Source organism: Eucyclogobius newberryi, unplaced genomic scaffold (genome assembly GCF_026437365.1).
Source record: "Eucyclogobius newberryi isolate DKJ021-1_F unplaced genomic scaffold, fEucNew1.0.hap1 SCAF_5, whole genome shotgun sequence".
In the NCBI taxonomy this organism is placed as follows: domain Eukaryota; kingdom Metazoa; phylum Chordata; class Actinopteri; order Gobiiformes; family Gobiidae; genus Eucyclogobius; species Eucyclogobius newberryi.
This window is the reverse complement of record NW_027316167.1, coordinates 18,347,230-18,375,035: the sequence shown is the minus strand read 5'-3', so window position 1 is coordinate 18,375,035 and position 27,806 is coordinate 18,347,230. Positions and strand designations below refer to the sequence as shown.

The 27,806-nt window shown below is 39.0% G+C and overlaps 2 protein-coding genes across 4 annotated transcripts in view; one reads left to right on the top strand and one right to left on the bottom strand.

Annotated features, from left to right (window-relative positions):
- sdhaf2 (succinate dehydrogenase complex assembly factor 2) overlaps nt 1-27,806 on the top strand; it is a 222,684-nt gene that overhangs the window by 7,410 nt on the left and 187,468 nt on the right. The window lies entirely within an intron of this gene.
- The window catches only part of syt7b (synaptotagmin VIIb), a 100,772-nt gene that overhangs the window by 2,097 nt on the left and 70,869 nt on the right, over nt 1-27,806 (bottom strand). For 2 of the 3 annotated variants that reach the window (XM_072464886.1, XM_072464888.1), the window contains 6 exons: nt 25,045-25,167; nt 5,905-6,034; nt 2,633-2,900; nt 2,051-2,220; nt 1,683-1,797; nt 1,121-1,320 (listed from right to left, as the gene is read on the bottom strand). In XM_072464886.1, the coding sequence (XP_072320987.1) occupies nt 1,121-1,320; nt 1,683-1,797; nt 2,051-2,220; nt 2,633-2,900; nt 5,905-6,034; nt 25,045-25,167 (1,006 nt within the window). The remainder of the gene's footprint in view (nt 1-1,120; nt 1,321-1,682; nt 1,798-2,050; nt 2,221-2,632; nt 2,901-5,904; nt 6,035-25,044; nt 25,168-27,806) is intronic. The other variant, XM_072464887.1, reaches the window with a different exon arrangement.

The window sequence follows — 27,806 nt, the reverse complement described above, 5'->3', positions numbered from 1 at the left end:
TTTAACAAAACATAAATAATTTTACAGCTGAACATGAACGTGACTCTGGGGAAGGAAAGACTCATTATTGCTATTTTTAATCGACTCAAAGTGGGTTGGAAAAATAAATGCAGTGATGTGGAATGGGCATGATACTGTGCGTGTGACCAAATGACCGAGCTGCGTTTGTTCTTAGTGCACTAAATGACAAAGTTAGCGCTGTTTGTGGTAGTCTACAGTAGGCTACTCTTATTTTAATAATTTTGTTTGTTTAGTCTTGGTTTAAACCTGTCTTGTCCTAGGTCTGCTTTGTACTAGTCTAGTCAGTTTTCTGGTAAACACTAGGTTTTAGTGCTTTTGTCAAAATTTTAGTGCTTTTGTCAAAAATTTTAATAATGTAATATTGTTATGATATCTTTTACTTCTCTGAAAGTAAAGTGAGATTTCTGTTGTGCCACTGTGAGTTGTTTGTGGATCTTATAGAGATAAAACATAAAAAACTTTAGTCCGGCCCCCGAACCTTGGCCCTGGAATCTGGTCCCCTGGAAAATATCATTGGAGACCCCTGGTATAGGTCATGTGAGCGCACTGTCTCCTACCAGTCAAAACAACGTTGCCTCTGCCTCCATAAGCTGTCTTTAGTTATTAAAGGTTTGTTTACAATTCTCTCACTTGTTCCCAAGCCTATTTAAATATTCACACACTTAATTAGCAACATCACTTCTCCAATTCATTCCCTATAATCACCTTTCATTTGTTTTCACTGTGCACTAATTGCCTTTGATTAGTTGTAATAGGCTCTGTATAGCAATCCTTTTTTTAACCGCACTATACAGATATTACTCCACCACCTAACTAACTGTGATTTAAATCTTATAATTATCAAACATATGCAGCCAAAGTCTTACAACTATACAACAGTCATGTTACATGACAATCTCTTTGAATCCCACTGAAAATTGCATAATTCAATGTCTACATCTATTTTTATACATTTGGGATAGTCCTGGCAAACATTTGCTCCCAGCAGGGGTCAGTAGAGACCAGATGTATGATTTCCAGCTCATGCTGTTGATGTTGTGAGAAGCCCCAGAGGAGGAGCAGAAGAAGAAGAGAAAGCAGGAGAAATGTTAGGAGATACCTTTCCTATGACATCATTGCGACTGAGCTTGTCCTTGTCCATTACGGTGATAATGATGGTGGTCTCCCTCAACACGTGAGCAGGCACATCGAAGGGGAACGACTCATTAAACACAGGGTTCAGACAGCGCTTCATTACTACGGTCTTCTTCTTCTCCACACGCTTGTCCTTGTGCATCAACCAGACCTTTACATAGGGATCTGAAGACAATAATGAATTTGCAGTGACATCCTAGGGTATAAGATATTGTGTGTTAAGCATTATTATTGAATTATATTAATTATAATAATAATTTTATGTTTTATGGTTAGTTTAATCAAAGTAAAATTCATCATAGCCCGTAAATTTGTATTGCATATTTATTTTTGCCTCCTGTCTTTAAGGTTGCCACAGTAAATCAATAATTAACACATCTTCATGCCAGATGCCCTGCCTGTTGCAAGCAGCCACAGTCAATGACTGGACTCTTTCCCAAGGAATACTGTGTGCTAACTGTGGCACTTTTAATCAAATTAATGTTTGAAGTTCACTCAATTATAATTGATCGTAAATGTATTTTTACCTGAGGTGCCTCCGATGTCCATGGCTTTAAGATTTCGGGCTTTGATAATGCTCACAGTGATGGTGTTGGCTGTGGGGTTATAGCACAGAGACACCAGAAGGTCCCCTCGATTCCCCTGGAGACATCAGACCAAAGACAATCACAGCTCCATCTCATTGTCCGCCCCTCTTTTGCATGCCGTGTGTTTGGCTGTCTGTTTTTCAGTCCACCTGTCATCCGCCTCTATATTGCCTCTCTATCTCGTCTTTCCCACCAGCACACACCACCCGTCTCCCCGGGGACAACCAAGACAGCCAGCGATGACATCACCCATTACTTTCTGCCCCGTCTCCCCCTCCTCCCCCACAACTCTGTCCTCTCACACTCACACTGCCATCGCTGCATGGTTTCAGCTCCTTCCAGAAGGTCTGCATGTTGGCCAGGTCGAGCTTGTTCAGTGGGATGGACACCTCACCTATCGGGTCATTTCTGCTGAAGCGATCGTAATCGAGAACTTGGAGATAAAGCGTTCTCTGGACCACTTTTTCATATGGAAAACCTAAAGACAGAAATTTGTTATGCATGTGTTATAAAGTGCCTAAGAGTCTAAGATGCGCACACAACCTATAAAACCTCTTTGGGCAGTGATTTGTTTGCTCCCCATGTGTATACAGCTAATTACCTTCCTTGCACTATTTTAAAGTTCAGACTGCATCCACCAGAGCTGCTCCATTTGTCTAGTTCTCGCACTTCATCCATGGAGTTAAGGGTTCATCCAAAAATGCTCAAGGATTACAGATACTTCTACAACTTTTAACCAGTTGTTCAATTACAGCAATGTAAAGTACCTGACTAAATCCTAGTACTGACAAACAGGAGCAACAACTAAGTGTTAATATTTGGTTTACACTTTGTCCATAGAGCTCAAAAGCCCTTGTCTTTAAGATACATGGGTAGAAATATCAGCGTACCTTCAAAGAGGAAGGTCTCATTCCAGTGAGGGTTCAGATTCTTCCTTTTCACTTTTGTCTCCAACTTGTGCTTTTTATCTGGCAGCAAGTATAGTTTGACAAACGGATCTGAGGTGCCGGAAAAGTCCTTAGCAGGCAAATCCTGGCCCTTGAGTATTTTGACTGTCAAAGTGGAGTCTTGGAAACTGTATCCAACGCTGAACTGAATCCGGCCTAGTTTCTCAATCACTGGACCATCGTGCTCATCTTCTTCTGAACCAGGAGACAACTGAAAGATAATCAAGTCACTATTTAGTATCACTGAAATAAAAGATATGAATTTAGCCAATACAATACAAAACAAATAGACAAAAGTGTTGTGACTTTTACTTTACAGCATTGGAAAAAGTACAGTTGCATTGTACAGCTTCACGAAATATGTCTCCAGGCATTATTCCATTTCCCCAGGCTTTGCCATAAACTGTTGCAGCAAGTGTAATGGCTATTTAATTTTGTATTATAGCCACTGGTAATGTAACTGGTGTTCATGTTGCATGCAAATTACTTCCAATCAATACTGATTAATCACTGTGATATCATGCAGACACAGTGCACTGTAAATGCCATAGGCATAAAGCATTCAATACATTTTCACATATGGTATCATATCCATGTCTTCACTTTCTAAATATGCACTTAGATGAAACAACACACAAGGGGTGCCTCTTCCATGGCAACTGAGATAATTCACTGAGACCACTGTGCTTTAAGGATTCAAACTTCTGATAAAGCAAAAACGAAGATCTTTAGTCAATGTAATTGAGTTCACAGGGTCACGATAGCAATGGCAGTCCTGGCTCCACAGATGTACAGACAATTTTTATTATATTAGCGCAAAAAGAGCTACATACACTGCACTACTTACGTCGACTAAACCTTACATATAATATTTTGTAGAATTAAACTGATATTTTAATGCAACATGGTCCCGAATTGACCATGGGCAAAACCATTTAGTAGCATATCTAATTTATGTGGCTCTTTATCAGAGTTCTATATGTGATATGAATCAGATAGTGCCGCACTCAGACTGGAGAGTGCATAGCATATTCGCAGACAGATGAAACACTTGTAGGGCACTTGAATGGTGGCGTCACAGTAAAAATCCAATCCCCCAGAACACAGAAAATAAAGCGGCGCTGAAGTTGAAGACAAGCTTAATGTTATAGGTCACGTGGGCCGCCTCTCTGGTGTGACAGGGGCAAAAAGTGTACATGCAGTGTGGAGATGAGCGCCTGATTATCAACAGCAGGAGCGATCTTCTGACTGATGGTGGCTTGGCCTTGTGGCAATGGACAGAAATTTTGTTTCTGATGTGTTATCTGATGGTAAAGAGCTACTGTCGAGGCATTACTCAAAGAGCAGTTCCACAAATGTAATATCCAATTTTATATTCCACATCTAGACCGTTCCCTCTCATTCCCTGTGCTCAAAACGATCACATCTCATTATGCAGCCCAGACCAAATTGCTTTCCAACCACATTCTGCATTTCACTTTTTCTTAATGTCATCACTTTTTACCCTATTACAAAATTTGTCTGAAATGCAGGAAACCTAAATCAGGTGAGAAGAGAGTTTCCATGCCAGTTTGAACAAATAAAACCCATGAAACCCATGGAGAATGAGAAGTGTGAAGGGACAGACGGCACAGCACACGCTCTGACTGTGAGAATAACACAAAATGATGGAAGTGTCAAAGTGCATCTCGATAAAAACCAAAGGACTAGGCAAGACTTCCATGAACCTTCTCCCACAACCTCTGCCACCCTATGTACCAGTATAGGCATAGTAAAGGAGAGTATTCTCCAACAGGGCTTCTATGTCCTGGTCCAATCTCACAAAATGTTGTACAAAGTAGTACACTACAGCTTCTGATACATTTCACTAAATATTTAGATGGTTCATTGTTTTGACACAGTCCATAATCCACAATATAAACCCAAGAGCTCTATCCATTATTGTAAATTCAATAATATACCATACTTTTAATTTCCTCATCTACTCTGTATCCTGTCATTACTTTTATAAAAGCTGAAATGTGCAAGATAAGTATTATTAACTTCAGAGGGAAGATTGTGTAATATATAGTCGCCTCGTGGCATCGCTGCCCAGAACGAGTATAGTCATTAAGCACCACCGCTGTGAGATCCTCAGACTCACCATGAGCCCACATAATTACACAGTTCTCTTAGACATCTCTGCTTCAGTGTACGTGCACAGCACCAACAGCTCCCACAGCACTGCATGTTCTCTTACCACTAATTACCAAAGCCTGTTGAATAACTGCTCTCATTGTCTCATTGCTGTTAGAGGCTCCTGCTGTTGCTGGTGCCTGGTAGTGCGTACTGGCCCACGGGTGGGACGAGTACAGGGTTAAGGGCACTCCTCTTGGGCAATGGATGTGTAGTGAGGAGAAGCATCTTAAAAGGGAACACTTGACAGCTGCAAAGTGTAGGCATGCTGTTTTCAAGGCCTGCCACATTTTAAAAGAAATAAACCAAACAGAAATCGTCCGCAAAAATAATGTGAAATCTCTCAGTAGAGATCAGAAACTTTAGAATTCACATGACAAATTGTCCCAATGTAAATGTCTCCCGCATAAGATTACCTGATTTAAATAGTAAATGCTAAATAAAGATGGATACATGTGATAACCGTTATGTTTAAAAAAAATCAGCAGGGTATTGCTAGTTTAAACCTGTCGTCAGTTGTTACTAGTGTCTGTTGTTGGTACTGTAGCAAAATATTCTCTGCAGCCCAGACAGCATTTTCCCCATAGAGTGCAATGTAGTATATACAAACTGCTTGTGTTCAGCTAACAGGGCACCTTTTCGGAAATTGTGGCAGTTATTTGCTAATTCAGATCATACACTTTTTCTCAGTTCAAATTTCTACAGTTGTCTTAAAAATCTTTAGCTTCGGCGCACTCTGCCCCTGTTCTAGTCCACACTCGCTTTGATTGGTCAGAGTGGTCATGTGGTATGTGGTACTGGTAGCCATGTTTGAACTTGGATAAAAAACTGAAAGATAACATTTGTGTATATTATAAAATGTGTCCACCCATTATTTTTTGTATTTGACAAATGGAAGCATTGTAAACGTATAATCTGCATTTGCATCTGTGACTGGGAAAGGGACACCTTTTAAACAAAATGTATTTGTTCAAATCCAGTTTATAGCAAGCAATAAATACATGTTTAAATAAGGGTATAACATCCCCTTCGTGACTTACCATGAGCATGTCACTAGTGACTGAGTTGGCCAGATCATTGCCAGTCGGGTTTCCCTCTTGGCCCTGTCGACGGCCGGCCTCGTCTGGTGTCTGACCTCTGGGACTACTGCCTGGTTTGTTACCTGGTCTGCTGTAAGAGATGTAAACATATCTGGTAAACATATGGGTTTACTTCCACACAAACACAGACAGTTGAAGTGCAATGATAGGTAACTGTGTGGATAAACCTCGGCAGACTCTGGCATGCAGAGACATTTGTTAGGCGAAATCTCCCCTTAGGCCCTAGAGTAGACACTGATGGTGACAGCCATGGGATATGCTTATTTATGTCTACACTTACAACTGTCAATTCAGACAAATGACATTTACAATGCTGTTTTGTAATGTCTCAGAATTTTAGTATAAGAATATGTAAGATTCTGCTCACTATACTATATTTATAGAATTTGAATCTGTTTACTCCATGTATTGAGATTGACATTTAATAAAGTCTACATCACACATGTAATTATAAAGTGAGATATGTAGAAATCCTGTATTTATTAAAACCTCTGATTTCCTAGGCACAATTCTTCACTGTGTTTGACTACAACAATAAAGAGTCAGTGAGATGGAAATCATAAGTGTTAGCTGTGAACACAACAGTTGTAGAAGATTATTTTGAGAAAGATGATATGGAAAGAAAATGCTAAATTTGAAAGTTTATCTGTTGTGCAATAATGAATAATAGGATTTCTCTTTGTTAGAGCTCAAAGGATTAGAATAAGGAACAAAATAGGCCCAATGGATTTATGTAAGCGCCAAAGAGATAAACAAACATGTATCTAAGTGGGAGATCAAGATGAAAACACAGACAGGGTCAGGGTCGGAAACGCAACAAAAGATTGAATATAAGATTTGGGTAAACCTTGGATTCCCCAAAAACAGGCCAACTAAACTGAGCGACACAGGGGTGCAGAAAATAGAGGCAAAATTGCAAATCAATGCTGGCGATGAAGAGTGGAAGATAGTAAAAAAGCATCAGAGCACAAAATTCACATGGAGGCAAAATGATAGCTTTTAATATTAACCTCCAACCCATAAGGGAACAATGTGCTACCTCAGAGCACATAACACAGGTAGGTCACACACAGCACCTGAGGAGCACTGACACAACTCCCACCAGCTCCTGTCCATCACTGCTGCTGCCATTTTCATTATTTATGCAAGATAAACATTAAACCCGCTGTAGATAGAGTGCAATGGGTCATACAGGCTTGTTTACATAGGAAAAGTGTGAGAAGTAAAGTCCCACAAATTTGCTGAAAAAAAAATGTTCCATTTGCTTATTTTCCATATAAAATGTGGCTGTGTCAAAGTCAATATAAAGTAAAACAGAGCCCATGGAGCTACTACAGGGGCCAAAGAATTAGAACCTAACTCATTTAGAGATATGTTTTTATATTTAATAAGTTTCACCACTCATTAAAGTGGCTTAAATAAGGTTCTAAAAGGAGGGGTCAAATACACTGACACTTACACAACTTCACAGTACACGACACATGGCTCACGATGTGATAATATCACAATTGTGCGATACATGCAATAATCAATGTATTGCACATTCAACTCTGCAATATGCCACCATTTTTTTTTAAGAACGGAAACTGTGTTTGAGTGGTTAAGTCACAGCACGCATATGCCAGGCTCCAAGTGCAGCCGGCCGCAGTTCAAATCCCGACTCCGACAATTTACTGCATTTTTTTCCCCTCTCTCACATTCCCTATTTCACCTTGTCCTCTCCTGTCTAATTAAGCCTACGGGCTTAAAAAGAAGAAGAAACATACCCATTTTATTAGCCAAAAAAATGAATGATATGTTAGATATGTTACATAAGCAAGCTTATTTTCTCTAAATAAGAGATAATAATTTTGCAAAAAAAATACTCAACATATCAATACAGCAGCCTACAATATCAAAAGTAAAATTTAGTATCACCATATATCGATATTTTAGCACAAATCCACATACTACAACTACACACTTACTGTAAAGGCGTTCGGTGTGTTAGCTTTCTCTGTGTGATCAGCTCCTTCAGAGAAGGCTCAGAACTGAAGAAGCTACTATTCACTCTAAAAACTTTGACAGTATTCAACCTTATTTTGCAATCACAAAGTGACCCAGTCCTACATATCCACATAACATATTGCTTATTTCTTTCTTCACTATCAACAGTATATATAGTGCATCTGGACTTTTTCCACATGTTGTTATGTTATAACCTTATTCCAACACAATCCAATTGAACATCTTTGGAGAAATCTGAAAATGGCTGTGGACCGATGCTCACCATCCTGATGGAGCCTGAGTGGTTCTGTGAAGAAAATCGGGACTCACTGCCCATAAATAGTTGTAACAAGCTTGTAGCATTATACAATTACCTTCTTTCACTTTATCATTAAGGGTTATTGTTTGTAATTTTGAGGCAAATTATGAATTTATTCCATTTTGTAATAAAATCAAAATGTGGAAAAAGCACTGAATAAGCAGATACTGAAGAGACAATCTGTGTTTCAGTTAAGCATCATAAATGATTTCCATGTGAAGCCTAACTTATCAATATACATATTTGGATTACATCTGTGCTTTTGACAACAGTAGCTGCAGCTTTATAGATTAACTTTCACAGCTCACTATAGCAACCTTAATAAAGTATGTGCCTGTCAAAAGGGTCTCCAGCCAAAGAGTCTATAAATGCTTACTTGTAGAAGTGGCTGGCTCTGTGACAGCACATCGAAGCCTACTACATCAACTCCCAACACACAAGACGGACACGGCCACAAACTCTTGACAGTCTGTGGACATAATACTAAATACGACATTTCTCCAAATACATCTAGATAAGACGCAGTACTGTGTGTGCTGCAGTGAATCATGTCATAAATCACCAGACAAAACCCAAGCACAGTCCACATGAGGCTGGGTCTGAAAATGATTGAATGTTTGTTTACTGTAGAAGACGTATTATTATATATTAGGATTCAAGGAAATGAGTAACTAAACAGTAAAATACAAACAAATGCAATGGCAAACTGCTGTATATCTGCAAACCATGAAGAACCTCTCCAATCATAAAAGGAAACAGACATTTATATTTGTGTGTCAAGAAGGGCATTTGGCAAATCACTTTGAATTACAATACATAGGCAGAAAGTACAAATGCTTTTCTAGATTTAAAAAAACAAAACTATTAAAAAATAGGAAGAGGCACATTTGATTTGCACTCTGCATTTAACCCAGCCTTCAATGCAATTTGTCAAGAGCAGAGGGAGAACGCAGTGCTTTGCCCCGGGGGCCTCAACATCTTGAACCAGGTTTGGTCAGGACCGAGTTGGAGTTTGAGCCTATTGTGTATACTTATACATACATTATGATAAGTTATGTTATCTTGAGTTCAGGAGCAAGACCACGTCTCTTCCTTTCCCTATACCTATATACCACCCGCTCCCTCCTCTTCATCTGCTCGTTTGTATGCCCCTCCAGCCTAGAGGTGAGAAATTGCTAACATTGCAAATATTGTTATGGAGATATGCAGCATCAGAATATTGAGTATATTGTATATAATTAAAACTATTTAAAATGACCTCAAAAGGTACAGAAATGTCATGTGTAAACTCCCAAACAAGGGTAGAAAGTGATATTTTTGCCTTTTCTAGTTCATTTTATGTCTCCATTCACATTTTGTGCAATATTTGAACCACAAACATTATATTTTCAGGCACATTTTAACACATACATTATTATGCATACATTATTGGCTGAATATTGTTAATTGTTGAATAATTGCAAATAAATATCAAGATATTCATTTTTGATAATATCACCCACCCCTCTTTTCTACTATTTATGCCTTCTATCTTTCAGATATGTGCTAGGATTCAAAGTGCAGAGAGCCCAAAACCGGCCTTTGGATATCAGCTCGTCTACATCGATCATCATTTTCATGCTTAATAAATCTGTGTCTGTGTCTCTGTGCATCTGTGTCTAAATCTGTGTCTAATAACCAAGAGCTTTTTGTTTTATTAATGCAATATGATTTCCCTCCCCAGTCTGTGTGCTTCAGGAGTCTCCAACCCTTTTCCCATAGAGAGCTACTTTTTAATAAAAGGAAAATGGGAGAAAGCCATTCCCGTTAGAGGTTTCAAGAATTTGAGATATAATGTGTGACAGTTAGCCAACGGATACATATAAACCCTAAACCGTTGTGTATGATTTGCTGCACAAAGTTATCTAAAGTATTCATTTACAATGGTAATAGGCATGTGATTGATCACATTTGCATTAGTACATTGTGATATATAATACCTTGAAGAAGGTGGACAGCTACTGGTTGCTCCCGGGCTACGGATTGGAGACCCCTGGTGAGCTTTAAGTGTCAAATGGAGCTGAAGAATGGGGAGAGACATTCAGTAAATGTTTGAGTCGGTAAACCATCTCACCACGCTGAGACACAGAACCATAAAACACTAGACTTATGCATCACACAATGTATAGTTAAAGTCCTTTCCACAGTTCTTACCCTTCTCAAATAATATTCAATCTCAGGCAGTTTCTACTCCATTGGCTGCCCACCTGCATGAGGAGGAGATGCCAAAGTAATTCCACATTCCCCAGTGATTCAGAGGTCATTATCAGAGCTGTCGTGGGTACGTCATCGTCATCTCAGATTAACTCCTGCTGACAAGAGGGGCAGATCTGAAACGACCACCACAGTCTCCCCAAATCATCATTGTTGACGATGAGCTGGCCCGATAGGCAAGGCCCTGATGAGGAGTCAACCAAGCATTCAGAGACACATACAGACTTACTACACCTGAATAACAAGCACACACAGAGACACAGAGCAGCAGTCATAAACAAAACATGACTAACTCCAACTCTGACTAACTCTTTTTTGGGATGACCATAAAAACGTTGCTGCTTTATGTAAATCAAGATTTAAAGAAAAATATATAATGATGGGGATGGAGTAGTTAGTGTTCCTGCTCAGAAATGAGGTCAGCATGAACCCTCTCAGTGTTTCCGAGATCGCCCGTAGTCTCAAGACTTGTACCTTTCCATGAGTTGGCATTAATGCATTTTCAGCAGGGGAGTTCAAACATCACAAACTATGAAAAACCAGGATTGATTTGGCGACTGACAACCACTCAACCACACGTGAGTAACACCAGAGCCTCGATAGAAAGCATTACTGCATATAACCACGTAATTGTGTGACCTGTGTGGACAAATCGCACCAACAAATATTCAGAAGTACTACCAAGTTCATCAGTACCAGACTGAGTGGGTCTATAACCCTAACCATAGTAGGGATAGAATACGTGCAAGGATACTTACCATTTGCACAATATTTTTGATTAGAAATGCCCAATGTGGGCACGTTCACATTTGTCCTGGATTGGTTGAAGTCCACTTTGTACAGGACCAAACAACGACTAGGACAGTCGTTGTTTGGTCCTGTACTAGTCCTGGCTTTGCCCTGGTCTTGTCCAGCTTTAGTTCTGGGTTTAGTCCTAGTAAATATTTTTGATGTGGTCTATGTGCAAGTGCAAAACACAAAACACACTTTTACATCAGATAAGTCTAAATTGTACTTTAGAGTATCTATATAACATAGTGGTTACATGATTTATCCTTGAGGTAGCTGTAACCATAACAACGCTCTCAGGTGGTATTTTACACAGAACTGATGTATCCATGGTAACAGCAGCCTAAAAAAATATCATGAAGCTGCTGCGAGAGAAGCACATATTCAAAGTAGCACTCAGCCAACGGGATGAAGCAACGGAGCGTTTACAAAGGCTTTGAAACACACCTTCAAACTTCTCTACTGGCCCTGAATCTGCACGAATCACCTCAGCACTTTTCTCACAGAGCTGGTGTACGACGAGTTGAAAAGGGAAAATTCCCCGGACATGATACACAACACAAGCAATAGGAGCGATGGCTGCAGGCGCATGTCAAGCCCTATCATCCACTTGTTAAAACTTAGAGCAAAGATCAAGACTTGAACCAGGATTTTCACGTTAAAAATGGATGAAATGTTTCAGCGCATATAAAAAAAAAAAAAATCAACTTAACAATGAATAATGTGTCTGTTTGAGCTAATCCTACAATCTACTCACTATTTATAATGTTACTATGTTTACGTTGCCATTTCAGTCCTCAAAGACTGAAAGAGCAGTGATGCCGGATCAGTTTTATTACTTTCTAACATAACCCTTTTTATTGGTCACACATTGACTTCAGCCAACTTAACTAAAAGGTGCACAGTGTAACTTTTCTAGTAGAGGCAGATCTGGAGAGAATCCATGTTTTTCAAGCTATTTTCTTCAGCACAAACACAAATCAATGTAAGATAGATAAGTTGATCCTCCACCAGAAAATATAGTGTATATAAAAAAAGGGCATATTAATATGAGTTTTCAACAATGTTATTGCAATGTGTCATCATTAGTTTACTTTCAAAGTTGTATTTTGATTGATTCATGCATGTTTGAGTCCTCCTTTACTGTCTGACACTTGAGCACCTCCAATGAGCAAAAAAGAGACATGTCATACACGTTGGGTTAAAAACATTCACGTGGCCGTTTTTCAAAATTGAAAACAAGTAAATGAAGAAAAAATGCTGCTTGTTACGGTGAAATTCCACGGTGAAGGGGCGGGACTTCTCAATTATGCAGTTTTGAACAGGAAGTTAATTAACTTGTTTCTATTACTAAGCCATTTTAGATCAAAATTTTGTTTTAAACAAACAAAATGTAAAATGATGATCTAAGTATCTTAAAGTAGCTTCATTCCTGAAAAAAAAAATACTATAACTGCACAAAGACAATTTTACTGTACAGAGTTCCAAAGTTTTGCAGCATTTGATCAGGCCTGACTCATGTTTCCAGCATGTGTCTGTCCTGCAGCAAAGAACAGAAAACATACACATCAATAGACAACACTACAATACTAGATTAGCCCTTCAGATCTTTGAGCTAGGCTTGGTCTGGTCTTGCTGGAGGACTTTATATTTCGTGCACAACCACACAGAAAGGCCACCGTGCCCACACACAGTCAAGTTCACACTTGCTTGCAAAAATAAGTATCATTACAGAGCTGACCAGCCATCAGCAGTGGCAGGAAGAGCCAGGCATTCTGAGTGATTTAAAATGGCTCCGAGCAGACAACAGGGGAACTCAAATGAACACCCACATGCGGTTCTGATTGGGGTTGAGGTTGACACACCGGGAGAACTCGATTGGATCAAAGCAGGTGAATCTCAAAACCACGACTTTTGACCCTGTGCCCTCAATCGAAACTGAGCCATCTTGTGTGTAACTGGACAGAGCAGGTTGTACCCTCAGGGACTGTGTCGGGAGAGACCGTTTATCTCCCCTGGTATGTCGACTGCTTGTCTTCCAGCAAAGTCTATTTAAGGCTGATTAGGAAACGGCTGAATAAAGAGTAAGAATTGAGCTCGCTTTGTCTGGCTGATAAACTTAGATAATGTGAGTAATTGCTGATGACGAGAGCGGATTAAGGTGAGTAAAAAATAACACTTCAAATGGGCAAATGGGAACGATTCGATCCCAATAAAATTGCCATTTAATAGTGCATTATTGTAAAAGCATTTTCATTTTCAAATAACGGGTTGTCTGATATTTCATCAGAATATTAGTTATACTGTACAAATGTTCCAATGGATTACTGAATGGCTTCATTTGTGTAGATAAAGGTTACCTGTGGTTTTTTATCTTGGCTTTCGACAAATATTTCTATTCAGCCCACTGATTCCTGTGTAAGGTCAAACATGCGGTACAGAGTTGAAGGACCTTTACCTTTGTGTGATAATTGGTCTCGAGAAGAGTATTTATCCATAGCGTTTAATATTTGCACTCCAAACTTTCTTTCATGCACTGGGCAATGACAAGGGACAGTGGTATAAAGGCATTATTTGGGACGGCAATGACAGTTTGATCCTCGAACCAGTGCTTATCTTCACTGGGTGTTTGGGCAACATACTTTAACAAGTGTTGTCAATGTACCAGTGTGTAGAGGTGGTGATGTGGGGCTTAAGTCGCAGCGGAGGCAATTGATGTCTAAAAAAAACACAATTAATTCTATTAATTATTGCATTCCTTTATTTTGTCTCAAAGCTGAAAAAAATAGATTTAGACGTTTTAATGGAACTGATGCCAAGAAAAACAAAATTAACTTGTCTATAACTGACAGTAATAAACACTTTTCACCCTTGCTTTAATAATACTCAGAATTTATATTATAAATATGGCCTTTTTGTGTTGGGCAGAAGCAATGTTTCCAGTAAAGCTTCTCGTGGGCGTATTACGCTTATACACAGCTGGATAAAACATTAAATGGTCCATTGGGAAATCTTAATGCTTTTCTTACATTCAGCAGAGTTGACAGATCTGTCTGTACGGCTGATTTATTTACACTAACGGAGGTGCTGTGGCATCATTCCATCACTGTGCCCCTCAGCTTCCGCCAAGATGGGTGGACTAGGTGAGTAAACTGGGAAAAAGCTTTACAACATACAATTAAATAGAGGCGGGTGAAATAAGGCAGGAGGCAGGGCCGAGGGTGAATGAAGAACAGATGAAGAGACTAAGCCAAATAAGGGTTTCAGAGGCGTCGGGTTGCGAAAGGAAATTGAAAAAGGATTGGAGAAAGAGAGGGAAGAAAAAGGAATCATGGCTGCAAATATTAGGATGAAGGTTAGCAGAGGGGTTGAATATTTTGAAAGAATTAAAATCAGGCTGCAATTTTTCTGAGAAGTATTGTGAATAGTGGTGACAAACAATACTAAAAACAATTTTGATGAAAATAAAACAGCTACAATAAATAGTTTTGACAATAATAGAACATCATTTTCTTTAATATTAGCATGCAATCTTGTTCTAGTTCGGCCATATAGAAGGCCATTCTACAATAAAACTATTCTGGAAAGATCTAATTTAATTAATGTGATTAATTTCAGTATCTGTATTAAGTGTTCAATATTTTGTTTTGGTGCAATTTTTTAGTATAGTAGAAGTTATAACCCTAATTGTGTTTTTGAATTAGATTTGCACATTTCTAATAACCAATATTTAGTTCATTTTGTATCTTCTAAACCATGCCCACAATATAAGAATCACAAATCTAAACTACAGGGTTAGGAGGTTTATACATAAAATCTTGTGCCATGGAGACCAGATTCAAATAGACTTTGTCGTTTTTGCTTTTTGCTTGGTTGTTATTATAATACCTAAAAAACTGCAGCATTTTCAATTCGCCAATTGGAAACATTTATGTTGTGATATCGTGTCAGTCGCAAATAATCTTGCAGCCCTAGTTTATCAACTAGGTCAGAAAAAAATCCCTCCACCCCATATAGACATACGGCTCTGATCACATTGAAACAACTATAGGTTCCTTGTCCTGTGATGGATGAGGTTCTGGATAATACGTCAGCCCACTCCACGCTGCCCAGCAGGGACAAATGACCAGCCCCTTCCACACCAAGGCTAATACGACTAATGGAGCCATCTACAGTGTCCGACTGGAGGAGGCTCTTTGACTTCCTATGGCCAAGCTTGAGTTTCAGCTGGTGCCAAACCGACTGGCGTTTTCGAAATGAGTCTGTGAAATCAAGTCATTCTGTAACGTTTACTACACTCATTTGCTATAACATTAGTAGTTTTGTGTCCAAGTAAAACAGGTTTGGCTGTTTCTTGCCACATGAATGCCTCTCCTAGCATGATCAATCAGTCATTCATTTTTATTTATTTAAAATCAGACTGTATGGTTTCAGCTTCATGGTATATGCACCATTTTGAGGACTTTTCCTTTCTTCTACATCTTTTGAAAGGACTTTTTCCCATTCAAAATATGTAATACATTCTATTAAATTGTTAATCGCTTTGGTAACGACACACATTTTTTATAATAATGAAATAGTGATGTCACGAATTTAAATGCTAAATGTAAAGTCTATGTAAAGTTTTTTTTTCATCTCTGTTTTTGTCACATTTTATTTTACTTCACTGATCATAAACTTAAGGAACAGTAACGTGTGAGACAATTGGAATGAAAGCAATGTCTCTGTTGTTTGGTTATGGTCTCAGTAATCATGAAGTAATAGTTAAATCGAGATGTATTTTCACACTGTAATTGTGACACTAACATTTGATATTGTGACATGCCTATTTTGAAACCCATGGATATTTGCAGCCGTACTTTAGAACGATCGGCGTTCTTATTACCGGTACATGTATTTTAAAGATTCAGTTCTAATTGATTCAGTTTTCAGCTTAGCACAAACATATGAAAAACCGACCGAACATTTTTTTACCTTGGATTTTTATAACAGCAATTTTCAGATGGATTTTTGCTATTGCTTAAATTAATTATTATTCTGCTCACAGCACAGTTTGGCCTAGAGGTTGTGTGGTCTTCAGGGCACAGAGGCTACAGAGAGATAGCAGGATATGACCTTACAATGAGAGTCCTTATCTGTCCGTTATGACTCCCGACACTTGACAGATATGGAGGTTAGTTTAGGTGAAGTGGTTACTCCAAACAGCGACTCCATGAGCGAGTGTACACTGTATATTAATGCGTTCAACCACCAAAGAAGACGGGATAGACTCAAGTAATTTTTCAAGGCACAAGAAGAATATATGAATTTAAATCAATTGGCTGTCCAAACTGAGATTGTCAATGTGAACATATTTGTGTTTCCAGAATGTGTGTCAGGCATTGTGCACCCTGAAGCACTTTTGGATCCAAACAGTCACTTCATGCTAACATCATATCTGTAGAGCCAAGATTAATGCTGGTTGAATTCTGATATGTTTGCTGGGAATGTGAGGACTGAAACAGAACCCAAACCAGGACAAGCACTTAGCTAAGGACACCGTCACCTGATGTTTTCGCCGTGTGGTGAATATCATTATTTTGTGCGCAGGTGTTTGGTGCCCCTGTTACACCGGCCCCTGCACCTTTAAAAGCTTGTGCATGGTACAGGCTTGTGCTCGCTCATTCTGTGTTCAGCCCTGTCAACTGCGCAACACACAAGTTTTTCCTTATTTTCTTTCATACACAACGCATCATACAACACTACACAAACAGATTCTGATCAAGCACGCACATACACCCCTGACCTCTGCAGATGTTCACGCTTCGCTAACACGTCCGCAGGATCGGTTAGTTTGTTTGTGTTAGTTTGTTCATTTGCTGTTGTGGCTCAGAGCCACAACACGGACAAAACCAGGACAAAATCAGGTCTAGATCAGGACTGAATCCAGAACTATAGAGCATTTCCAAATCAAGACTAAACCATGACGTTTTACTTGAAGGTACAAGAGCCCTCAAAGAAGGTGGCTCTAAAACCACAGGTTGCAGAGACCTGATGACAGCGGCAACCCTAAATGGTTAATTAACTAACTGTAAAAAGACAGTATATTTGAAAATGTTCAGCATCAGCTCTGGTCTTCTGTCTCTTCGTGGCTTTTCCCTAATCAACTCCCTGCTTTTGAGTCCTAGCAGCGACCAGAGAAATGTTGAATGGGCCCCCCACATGTATCTGACAGTTTTTTTTTTTTTTTAAAAGATGCCTTGTTTGTGCTGACACACATCACTTTTTCTTTCCAATCATCTCTTCCCCCTGAGTCTCGATGGAGGAGCAGACTGCCATGGGGACCGGCAGTGGCTGGGGCCCAGAGATTCATTAGGGGGCTTGACTCACTGTGATTGCTGGCTCAGACGCACCAGTGAAAGCGCCGGATATGCCAGCCGATAAAGATTGGCAACAACTTCCTGCCTGATTATTACAGTACAATTCTGGTATTGTGTGACCAGGCGGGAAGAGCATTAGGGTGGCCCCGCTGGGATTATATATTTGATTCCTAAAAAAAAAAACACCTGGCAATTTGACAGCTATGAGAAGCAGTTTCAGCAAATGTAAGGATGAGTTGAGAGGCATCTGTCTGTCTCTTTTATAACTGTATACAAAGACCGTGCGGGAGATTTGTATCGCTATAAGATTTTTACTCTTGCCCTGTAGCCTGAATTTGGTTAGGCATTGCTTTATTTTTGTTCTGCCGCCTGTTTCAAAGAATGTGAAAAATCAATGTCACTCAGACCACATATTAAAGCCTGTGCAGCGATGTGCAACAGCTTTACCCAGTTACCAGTATTTGAAGGTTATAAATGTGGTGTTTGGGAATCCATGAAATGCTTAGGGCTCCTTTACAGTATCCTCTCTGAGCAATTCGGATCCAAAAAGGCTATTGCAAAATATGAATGTCTAGAAGAGAAATATGTTTGTTTCAGGATATTAATCTTATTTTCAGATGATTTAATTTTTGACCAATTAAGATCTATTTATTTGATGGACGTATATTATTCTGTCTGTTTCAAAATGTTTCTGACTTGTTTCATTATATTACTTCTTACTTCAAACCAAATTGTTTGCCAGTGAGTTAAAACAAAATTCGACTTACCCCAATGGCAAATGAATGTTCTTACGTCAGGCTACATTATCTTATAATCAGTTAGAAATGCCTATAACCCAGAGACATAGTCATCAGATAAGCAATTCAATCTCATCTTGTCAAAACTACTCAAATCTAAAATTCTAAATTCATGTCATTTTGAAGTGGCTCGCTATATATATTTTTCTGCAGTGTAACCTAGAGCATAAAAGTGACACCAAGTAACAACTAGAGGCGTACATCACTTTGGATCACTTGTAAACCACAAAAATATCCTTTATGAATATAGTTCTAACTGTATGTGTTGGATAATTTTGTACCTGGTTCAGGAAACGGAGTGCCATGCTATTTAATTTTATAATGTACCTATCGTTTTGTATGTTTATTTGATACTTGCAAAGTATCAAATAAATAATAAAGGCTTTTTGTTTTGCACCCACACAACCTGGGGTAGTCTTCATGTCAGGTGACCTTCAAGACACTGTGACTGCAAAGATATAGCAGGAAATCACCTTTCAATGAGGATCTTTATCTGTTTGATATGGTTAGGACAGTTTGGTAGATGTGTTATTATAGCTGTGGATTTCTAAAATGTATCTCTTAAAAAATCCTTTCATTACACTTTTTAACTATTCAGAAGTTGTGAGTAATTACAATTACTTATATTAAATATATTTTACTTTTCACCATTTTATCGCAAAAAAATATTATACGGTAAATGAAAACAGACTTTGATATGTTCCATTCCAGAGACATTACGGCCTTTTTGCTGCTCACATTCAAATGTCCGGGGCCAAATAAGCTCTTTGGACTTATTTATGTTTATTTTGCATCTCTGAGTGCGTGCGTGTGTGCCGAGTCTCTGAGCCTATTAAGATTCAGTTCAACAAGGCAACAGCAGCTTTCTGAGGTGATAATAATGACACAATAAGCCTGGGAGCCCTTGTGGTAGTTATCTGCAGGTGGGTGATTATGTCCGCTCCACCACAGGGCCTTGGCTGGACCAGCACACTGCCCCCAAACCACTTACATAACGTCAAAGTCAACACTGGAGGACACCTCACTTAGACAAGACAGAACCTATGTTATGCACAAAGCAACATCGAAAACAACATATATGACCACCATAACAATATCTCCATAGCGAAAGTTTGTAATGGTGAGACAAGAAAATCCTCCAAAAAAAATCCAACCTAGGGCTGGGTACTATTTAAAGTACTGTGGTATTAAAATAGTGAAAGTACAGCTAAATTTGCACATTTTATGCCTAGTGAGTCCTGAGACATCCCTGAAATGTCTAAGCAGTCTCAGCACAAATACATTATAGAAACTAATGGCTTTCTTCAAATGAATGTCTTGTCTTATTATTATTATTTTTGTGGTTCTATAATCATGAATACAGGAATGGCTATGGTTCAAATACCGGTATAATGCCATTCTGAATTTAGCTCTGCACATTTATCAATCTGGAAAGGCTCTAACTGAAAATGGTCCTTAAGAACAAATTGTGATTGGTTGACAGTTGAAGTTTGCACAGTTCATAACAGCTAAAACTGCAAAAAAACGTTAGTTCATATTGAAAGGCGTCAGGATACACAGGGCAGCACAGTTCTAGTCAGCCATGATGTGATGCCTGTCTGATGTAATTAGTTGTGATAAAAGGTGTATTGTTGTTGAAAGCAATATGTTGAGACAAAATGGAGCGGCACTCCAGTTGCAAGCCCTATTCACGGATTACTTTAAGCACAGAGGCAACAAAAAGGTGATAATGATCTGTTTACACTATCAAAGCGTACTGTAGTGTTGACTATCTGCACATGTGATAACTGCTGTCATCATATGAACTAGGCCCAGAGTAACAGGATTCAAAGATTGACAGATGAAAAGCAGATCCAAATCGGGGTCCACTGTGGCCATCTCGTATCACAGAAGCTCAGCAGGGATAGGCCTGAGTAGTACTTGGGTGGGAAACAACTGGAATGCCGGGTGCCACAGGAGGGCGATAGTGCAGACTGTCATTGTGTCCTTGGGCAAGACACTTCACCCACACTGCCTTCAGTGTCCATGTACACTGGATGACTGAGAGTGTGTTTTGCAGGACAACTGTACATAATCAATAATAGAATAGTACTAATACCTTGACTATTTATTGCTTTACTATTTATGTAACTTTCTTCAACAATAGGAGGATAAATCCACAAAGTAGGGACGTTAAACCAGAATAACAAAATGCCCTGAGAATGCTTTTCCTTTCCCCTGACTTTAAAATTGATCTTGACGAATATCAAAACACTACATACACACACATGAAACCTCTTCACATATTAAATTACGGATCTCACCACTCGCACAATACACAAAGGTTTTGATTAAGGGCGTGTTCCTACTTGATCCGATTGAAGCTTTGTTTGTGGAGACGTTAACACACTATCAAACCAGATTTGCACCAAACAATCACACATCTGGTATTTGAAATCAGAGATCTCAGTGCAGTACACTTCCAGCCCCTGCAGCCCACGCAGGGTTTATTCAAGTTTACTCCATCCAAAACATGCACAATAGGTAAAATCCTCCAGCTAAAGGACCTGACCAAGCCTAGCTCATGATCTGGAGAATGGTCCCCGGGAGCGGCACTGCTGCACCAACTGCTTCTGACAGCCATATTGAAGGATCCCAGCCAACATTTGATGTGGGCCCCATATGAGTTTTGTCTGGGCAGTGTGGGCTTCACATGGGCATGGGTTGTGAGTGGGTAAACCCAAGCGAGCCCCACTTGGGTTTGCTAATGATGGGACCCAATTGGGCTTGTAAGCATGGGCCCCATGTGGAATGCAAGCGGTCTATGTGGACATCGGTTACATTTGGGCAAATGCATATGGACCCCACTTGGGTTTGCCAACTTGGGCCCCATTTTGGTAGTGCAGTATGGGCCCCATGTGACATGTAAGTGGGAATGGGTTATAAGTGGGTAAAATGGATGTGGGCCCCACTTGGGTTTGCAAACTTGGGCCCCATGTGGTTTTTCAAATAAAAATATTCTTTAAAAATACAGCAACAAGAAAATATCTTAAAACATGTCATATCAAAAAAGGACACTATGTCCCGATTCTGTGACACTGTTTTTCAAAAAGTCCAGATGACTACAACAAAATATTTTTCTACAACGCAAAACTCCTGGACGAATGACGGATTACGATTGTCCTTAAGTGTCAAAGTTCTGTCGCTCAATTTAAAAAGGGTTGAGGCATATCAGAATTAAGCTAGTCTTATGTAATAATAATGGGAGGAAGATTACCCATCTAACATAGTAAACACCATTATTTATAATAAGGAAAATGGTAATTCAAGTCAAGCACAAACGCGGATCTTTGTTTGACACACTTTAAAAATAAATTCAATTTACAATATAAAACTGAAAAAATATAGCTATGAACAATATAAGTTACTGTTGTATTCCAAAAAATGGGACTCTTTGATCAATCTTCCTGGTCTTATTATTCTACCTTGGTTTCTATTCAATACTGACACTTCTCCCTACAGGGTCCTAGCGAGTGGTGGTAGAACTCAATGGTGAACATGAACCAGAACGGTAATGTTATGAGCACTGGTGCTGTTTTTCTCCCAAAGTGCACAGAGTCCTCCAGACCAATAAGCGTGAACTCACCTCTAATCCTGTTATTTCTTCACTATCGGAGGAAATGTTTTTAATACATGCTGTTGATTTCATTATAAAGCCAGCAAACTCCCAAAACACTGAGACAATTTTTATAGAACCCTGTGGTTGTTTGTACAACTACTCATATTATGCTGCTACATACTGCACACACTACTGTTGTTACAATGAGAGCTCTATAAAAGCGGCACTATGTAAGTTCTGTTCTCCATGGAGATGTTGTTGTTTTGCCAAAAATATGCAACAAAATGGCCTAAAACCTACTATGTTTTTTGTGACAGGTACGTTTAATATAACACAGAGGAACATCCCTGACAAACCACTAACATTTTCATACCTCTACCAGAACACTTACATAGTGCACCTTGGCTTTAACAAATTAAAACTTTATATTCTTTTCAGTCGGTGCCTGTTTCTGCTGTTGTGTCTGCAAAGGACTCGCACAACTTAAAATAACATGCAAATTTATTTAAATTTAGTCTGCGCGTTCGTACACACATTAAAGCACATTAAAGTTATTCTATTCTACGGACAAAACTACAATACAAACACAACCTAAAACATGATATGTAGCCTGATAATTCATAGGCACTAGAGAAGGCACACCAGACATTGCAAAACATAGGTCAAAGGCAAATGACAAAGATTCTTGCAGGAACATAACATCACTATACTCACTAGTCACACATTAGTTCTTCTACAACTATGCAATTTCTACTACTACATAAACAGACCCCCAAAGCTATGGCAGTTTCTATTTTTATCTTCTCCCATACTTCGCTAGAAAGCAAAGAGCTGTAGCTTCTCTGCTCCTCTCTGTCCAGTGTGTGACAGCCTCTTGTCTTGTCACATATACTCCTGGCAGGATGATTCGGTCTCATGCGTTGCCTTTGACTGGGCTGTGAGAAAACAGCCGGCAGCATGCTTAGTTCACTGCAGGGCTACCTACGGCGGTGAACGAGACACAGATGATGAAAGAGGGATGTTCTTAGCTTTAGAAGGACACTAGGATACTTGGCCCACTGTGCCCCTCCGGACGAGCAGGGATAGATGCTTCCTCGCTTTGATTATTGCTTGACACATCTCCAGACAGTGACAGGGAAAAGTATGATGTGGGAGAATGTGAGGTGAAGATTTGCACTACTGCCCCCTCAAAACCCGAGCAGGAAAATAATCCATTAGACTCACTACATAGTAGGGGCTGGGTTGTGTACAATAGTGCTGTCAATCGCTAAAAATAAAAAGGTGATCAATCAGACTTTGAAATATGAATAATCACGATTAATCACACAGCACCCTTCATTGCTGCTAGCGGGTGTAGCTGGCTCTTATGGTGACAGATGTAAGCTTCTGGGATTGGTCTGGCGTCGGCTCACAGCCGGCCCCTCCTCACCCTGGCCACTCCCCTCAGGCAGGAGGCTACGGTCCATTCAAACCAGGACCTCCCGACACAATAACAGTTTCTTTCACTCTGACTTATGAACACTTTATAGCACCTGCAGCACCTTGTCACTTTGTCACCACAAAATATTTCTCTGTTTTGCTATTAGTTGAGCTCACAGGATATTTCGCTTTTGTTTCTATTTTTTCCCAAAAGATTTTGTCATTTTTCCTTGCCGAGAATGTAGGCCGGGGATGCTAGGACGTTATCCATTTTTCCTACGAACATTGTTTAATCTGTTTCTCTATTTCTCTGTTGCCCTTCAAATGCTGTTGTGATTTTGGGCGTTACAAAAATAAATGTAATTTAATTTAAATATTTGAACACTATTTCACTCCTACAAAGAATCCACTAATGTTTTATGGAAACCACCATCCACATATTCGAAGATAACGTATGGGCAACATGTCTTTCTGATATCGAACATTTTGTGCTCTTTCTCATCAGCCACAGTTCCAGACATAACCCAGTTTGAACAACACACTGCAATGAGGCTTTGAAAAGTTAAAACAGACTTTCTTGGGCCAAATATCTTAGTGGGGTTATGGATGACAGCACCAGTTTTTTGCTTGATCTTTTCATGAGTTGAGACAGTGGGTTAAGCCTTCATCACTTTGAGATTTGTGAAAACACTGGAGCAGAGGTTGGAAATGTTTCATTGAACTGAGAGGCTCTTATTCTGAAGGCAATCTGCGCTGTGTCCAAGCATGTCTGAGCCGCAGCAATTGTGCCTTCTCTGTGACAATAGTGGAAAAAAATCAAGTATATCTTTGGTTTGGAAGGTCGGACTATTTAAGACTATATAAGACAACTCTACTCTCGACTCTAAAAAACAAAATGACAAATCCATACATCTATTTAAGAGGGCCTGACAATATTAGAATGCCATTACTTTCAAGTCAGAATATGGCAGAATTGGCTTTTTGATTGTCAAATTGCTATCTAATACCTACCCACGAGGAACAAAAAACTGGCAGAAAATTTTATGTTTTCTCTGTCAGCATAAATTAACAAGAGAAATTATAATTTGTTTTCACTTTTTCATTGCTTCAAAAAAAAGTGGTGCCATTAGTCATTGTTTTTAGCCATTCCCAAACACTTTCTGTTTGTATTTTGTATTTTCTGTTTAGTCATTTCGTTCAAAAACAGTGAATCTCCCCTATGTTGCATGTAAATATGATATAATGTTTATATTCCCTAATATAGAGAAAATTGCTGGTATGGCTTTGGTTTAAAATAATCACTTTTTGATGTAATAAGTAATACGTTGTGTGTATATCTGTAAGATCAATACACAGCAGATGGTTCAAAGAAGCCTTGTTCTTATGAAGAGAAAGCAGCAAGCACCAATAAACCAACAAAGGGCCGACAATGCCAACGTGTAAAGGCTCAAAAGGCCTTCAGTAGACGATAGACAAACTCAAAACCATGCAAGAAAGTAATTTAAATTTAAATTAAAGGAACACTGTTGTTTTTTTAAACAGGTTTTATATTTTTTCTACCTCGTTTCTGGCGTGGTTTCATTTTCTTTGTTGGCAGGTGCTTCTTGTAGATCTGGGAGGTTGGCAAAGTCATCCTGCTCAGCCAGACCGATTGCTAGAGACAGGACAACCATCTTCCCCTCTCTGGACATGCGTGCACGCACACACACACACACACACACACACACACGTATGAAGTCACATGACCACACAAAGCACAAGCACAAAACACACAAAACACAGTGTTAACCACAATACAGCAGGTTTGATGTTAATGACTGCATATAAATTCTCTCACACTGAATTATAGATTTCAATATGGAAACAGTATAATTAGATGGTTAATCAATTATTGAATATGAGCACCTGAGCTGAAAAAGACAAGAGTATGGGGTGGTTATTGTAAAGGTTTTACACAGAGCAAAACAATTGAATATGTGACAAGTGAAGTGGCACAATTGTCAATTGTGTGTCAATGATGGCCCGACTTTTGTGACAGATTTTAAATTGTGCTTGAACTCAAGGGCCTAAGTGTAATCGTGTCGAAACCATAAATCAGCTATTTGAATTAAAAAATTCAGTTTTATTACACAGGTCCTAAAAAAAACTTCACTGGTCTGAGGAACACGTCGTTTAGTTGATTAATCATCAATGGTGTCTTAGTCGAGAAAAATTATTACCATTATTAAGGATTTATAGGGACGAAGGCAGAAAGGAGAATACATGGAGGGAGTTGGCTGGAGTTTCAGGATTCAATTGTGGGTCTGTCTGTCGTATCCAGAGCATCCCAAACATGCTCAGCGGGTGACGTTTTCCTTGTTTTGCCATTCATCCACAATTAGGATATTTACTCAATTCCTGGAACCTGAAAACATGCCAGTTCTTGCATGAGCTGAGCACTCACCAGGCATGTCATGCATCGAACATGTTTGGGATGCTCTGGATCAGCAAATACAACAGCATATTCCAGTTCCTGCCAATATCCAGCAACTTTTGTGTCCGTTTTTGAGGTCACACCAGATACTGACTGGTTTCTGACCCTTCCAGATCATCTCAATAAGATAATTTCAGAGTGGCCTTTTATTATGGCCAGCCTAAGGCACACCTGTGCAATATTCATGCCATCTCATCAGCATCTTGATATGCCACACCTGTGAGGTGGATTATTAATATTAATATGAATTGCTCAGTAAGACTACATTTGTGAACAATATTTGAGAGGTATGAGTCTTTTGTGTCTATAGATAAAAGTTTCATATATTTGAGTTCAGTTGATGAAAAATAGGAGCAAAAACAAAATTTTGCGTTTTTGCTTTCATATTTTTGTTCAGTGTATTTTGTCAATCAAATTGACTCCAGCCCTATTAGGTAAGACTGTGTCTGTCTTTCATACAGCAATTGAAGTATTAAAAAAACACACATAAAATACATAATTTACGTTATTGAATAAAAGTATAAATGGGTCTTTATTGTCTCCAAGATTACTAGTTTGAAATCATAGACTATTGTGCCAGTACTTGTCAAATATTGAACTCCAGCCGCACATATATGTGCTACAAAAAGGCCCACATGATAACAGAACATGCTCATGTGTTCTGGTAGCACATATTACTTTACACAAATGGACTTTCTGTAATCAGTAGCCAACCAATAAGATCAAAAGCACACAGACCTTTTTATGACTTCCTTTTACACAATGCTCTTAAAACCCATTACCCAAGAAGATCACAAAAGCCATTCTTCTTAAGTCATGAAACAGCAGTGCATTAAAGAGAGTTGTTTTTAAAGCAGGGGAAATATATTAAACAGAAACCTATGAAATATGATTTTAAAAATATATAATAATCATAATAAAACAAAAAAACAATAACTTTTTCATCCTTTGTTCTGCCTCCGACCCCAGCCTAGGGTTAAAAATTATGTCTTACTTGAGTGTGCAGCTGTGTGAATTGGAAACGCATGCAAACAGTGACCTGAACAAATGAACAATTGTCCAGTCTGGACCTTTTTTCAGTTTTGACTTGAGGTTCTGTTCATTTATTCTTCTGTTTCTCCATTGAAAAGCCTCTTACATAACACTCTGATCCAAGGACAACCTTTTCCTCTTTAGCATTTTTACTTTCTACAGTAATTTCTCAAAGGGTAATCTCTGTGTGATTGGTGTATTTGCTCACTTCTTTAAATATTAGCTGTCTGAATGGCCAAATGTTAATCAAAAATCAGCTTGTTGTCTCCATGGAGATATTCTTTCTTCTGGGATGTTCATCAGTATGGCATTACTGTAAATCTATCTCCATGGAGACAAGGAGGTGGCAAACAGGTCAGTGCAGTAAAGAAGTGACGCGACTGACATTAAGAGCAAGGCAAATCTAGACTAAAGCAATAAGATGGTGAAAGATCCCCCAATGGAAAAGTTACATAGTGCACTTTTAATCTTTGTTTAATGCTGGTTTTGTCTGGCCAAGTTTCTGTTCTGTCCTTTTCAATTCAACTATATTTATCCATTTATATCAAATATGTTAATACATATTTTTTGATGTACAGTACAAATTCAAAGGTAATTGGCAGCAACAGTATTACACTATGACAGAGTTATATATACTGTTAACGTGTGACCGTCACCAAGAAACAAGAACAAACATCAACACCTCAAGCGTCTCATTTCAAACTTGATCTACCGGTATATATTGTTCTATATTTTGTCTGGTCGTCTTCCTCTTATCTCTTCATCTCATCCTATTTTCAGCCTGTGTGTTCTTCGTTCATGTCGCCTCAAAAAGTGG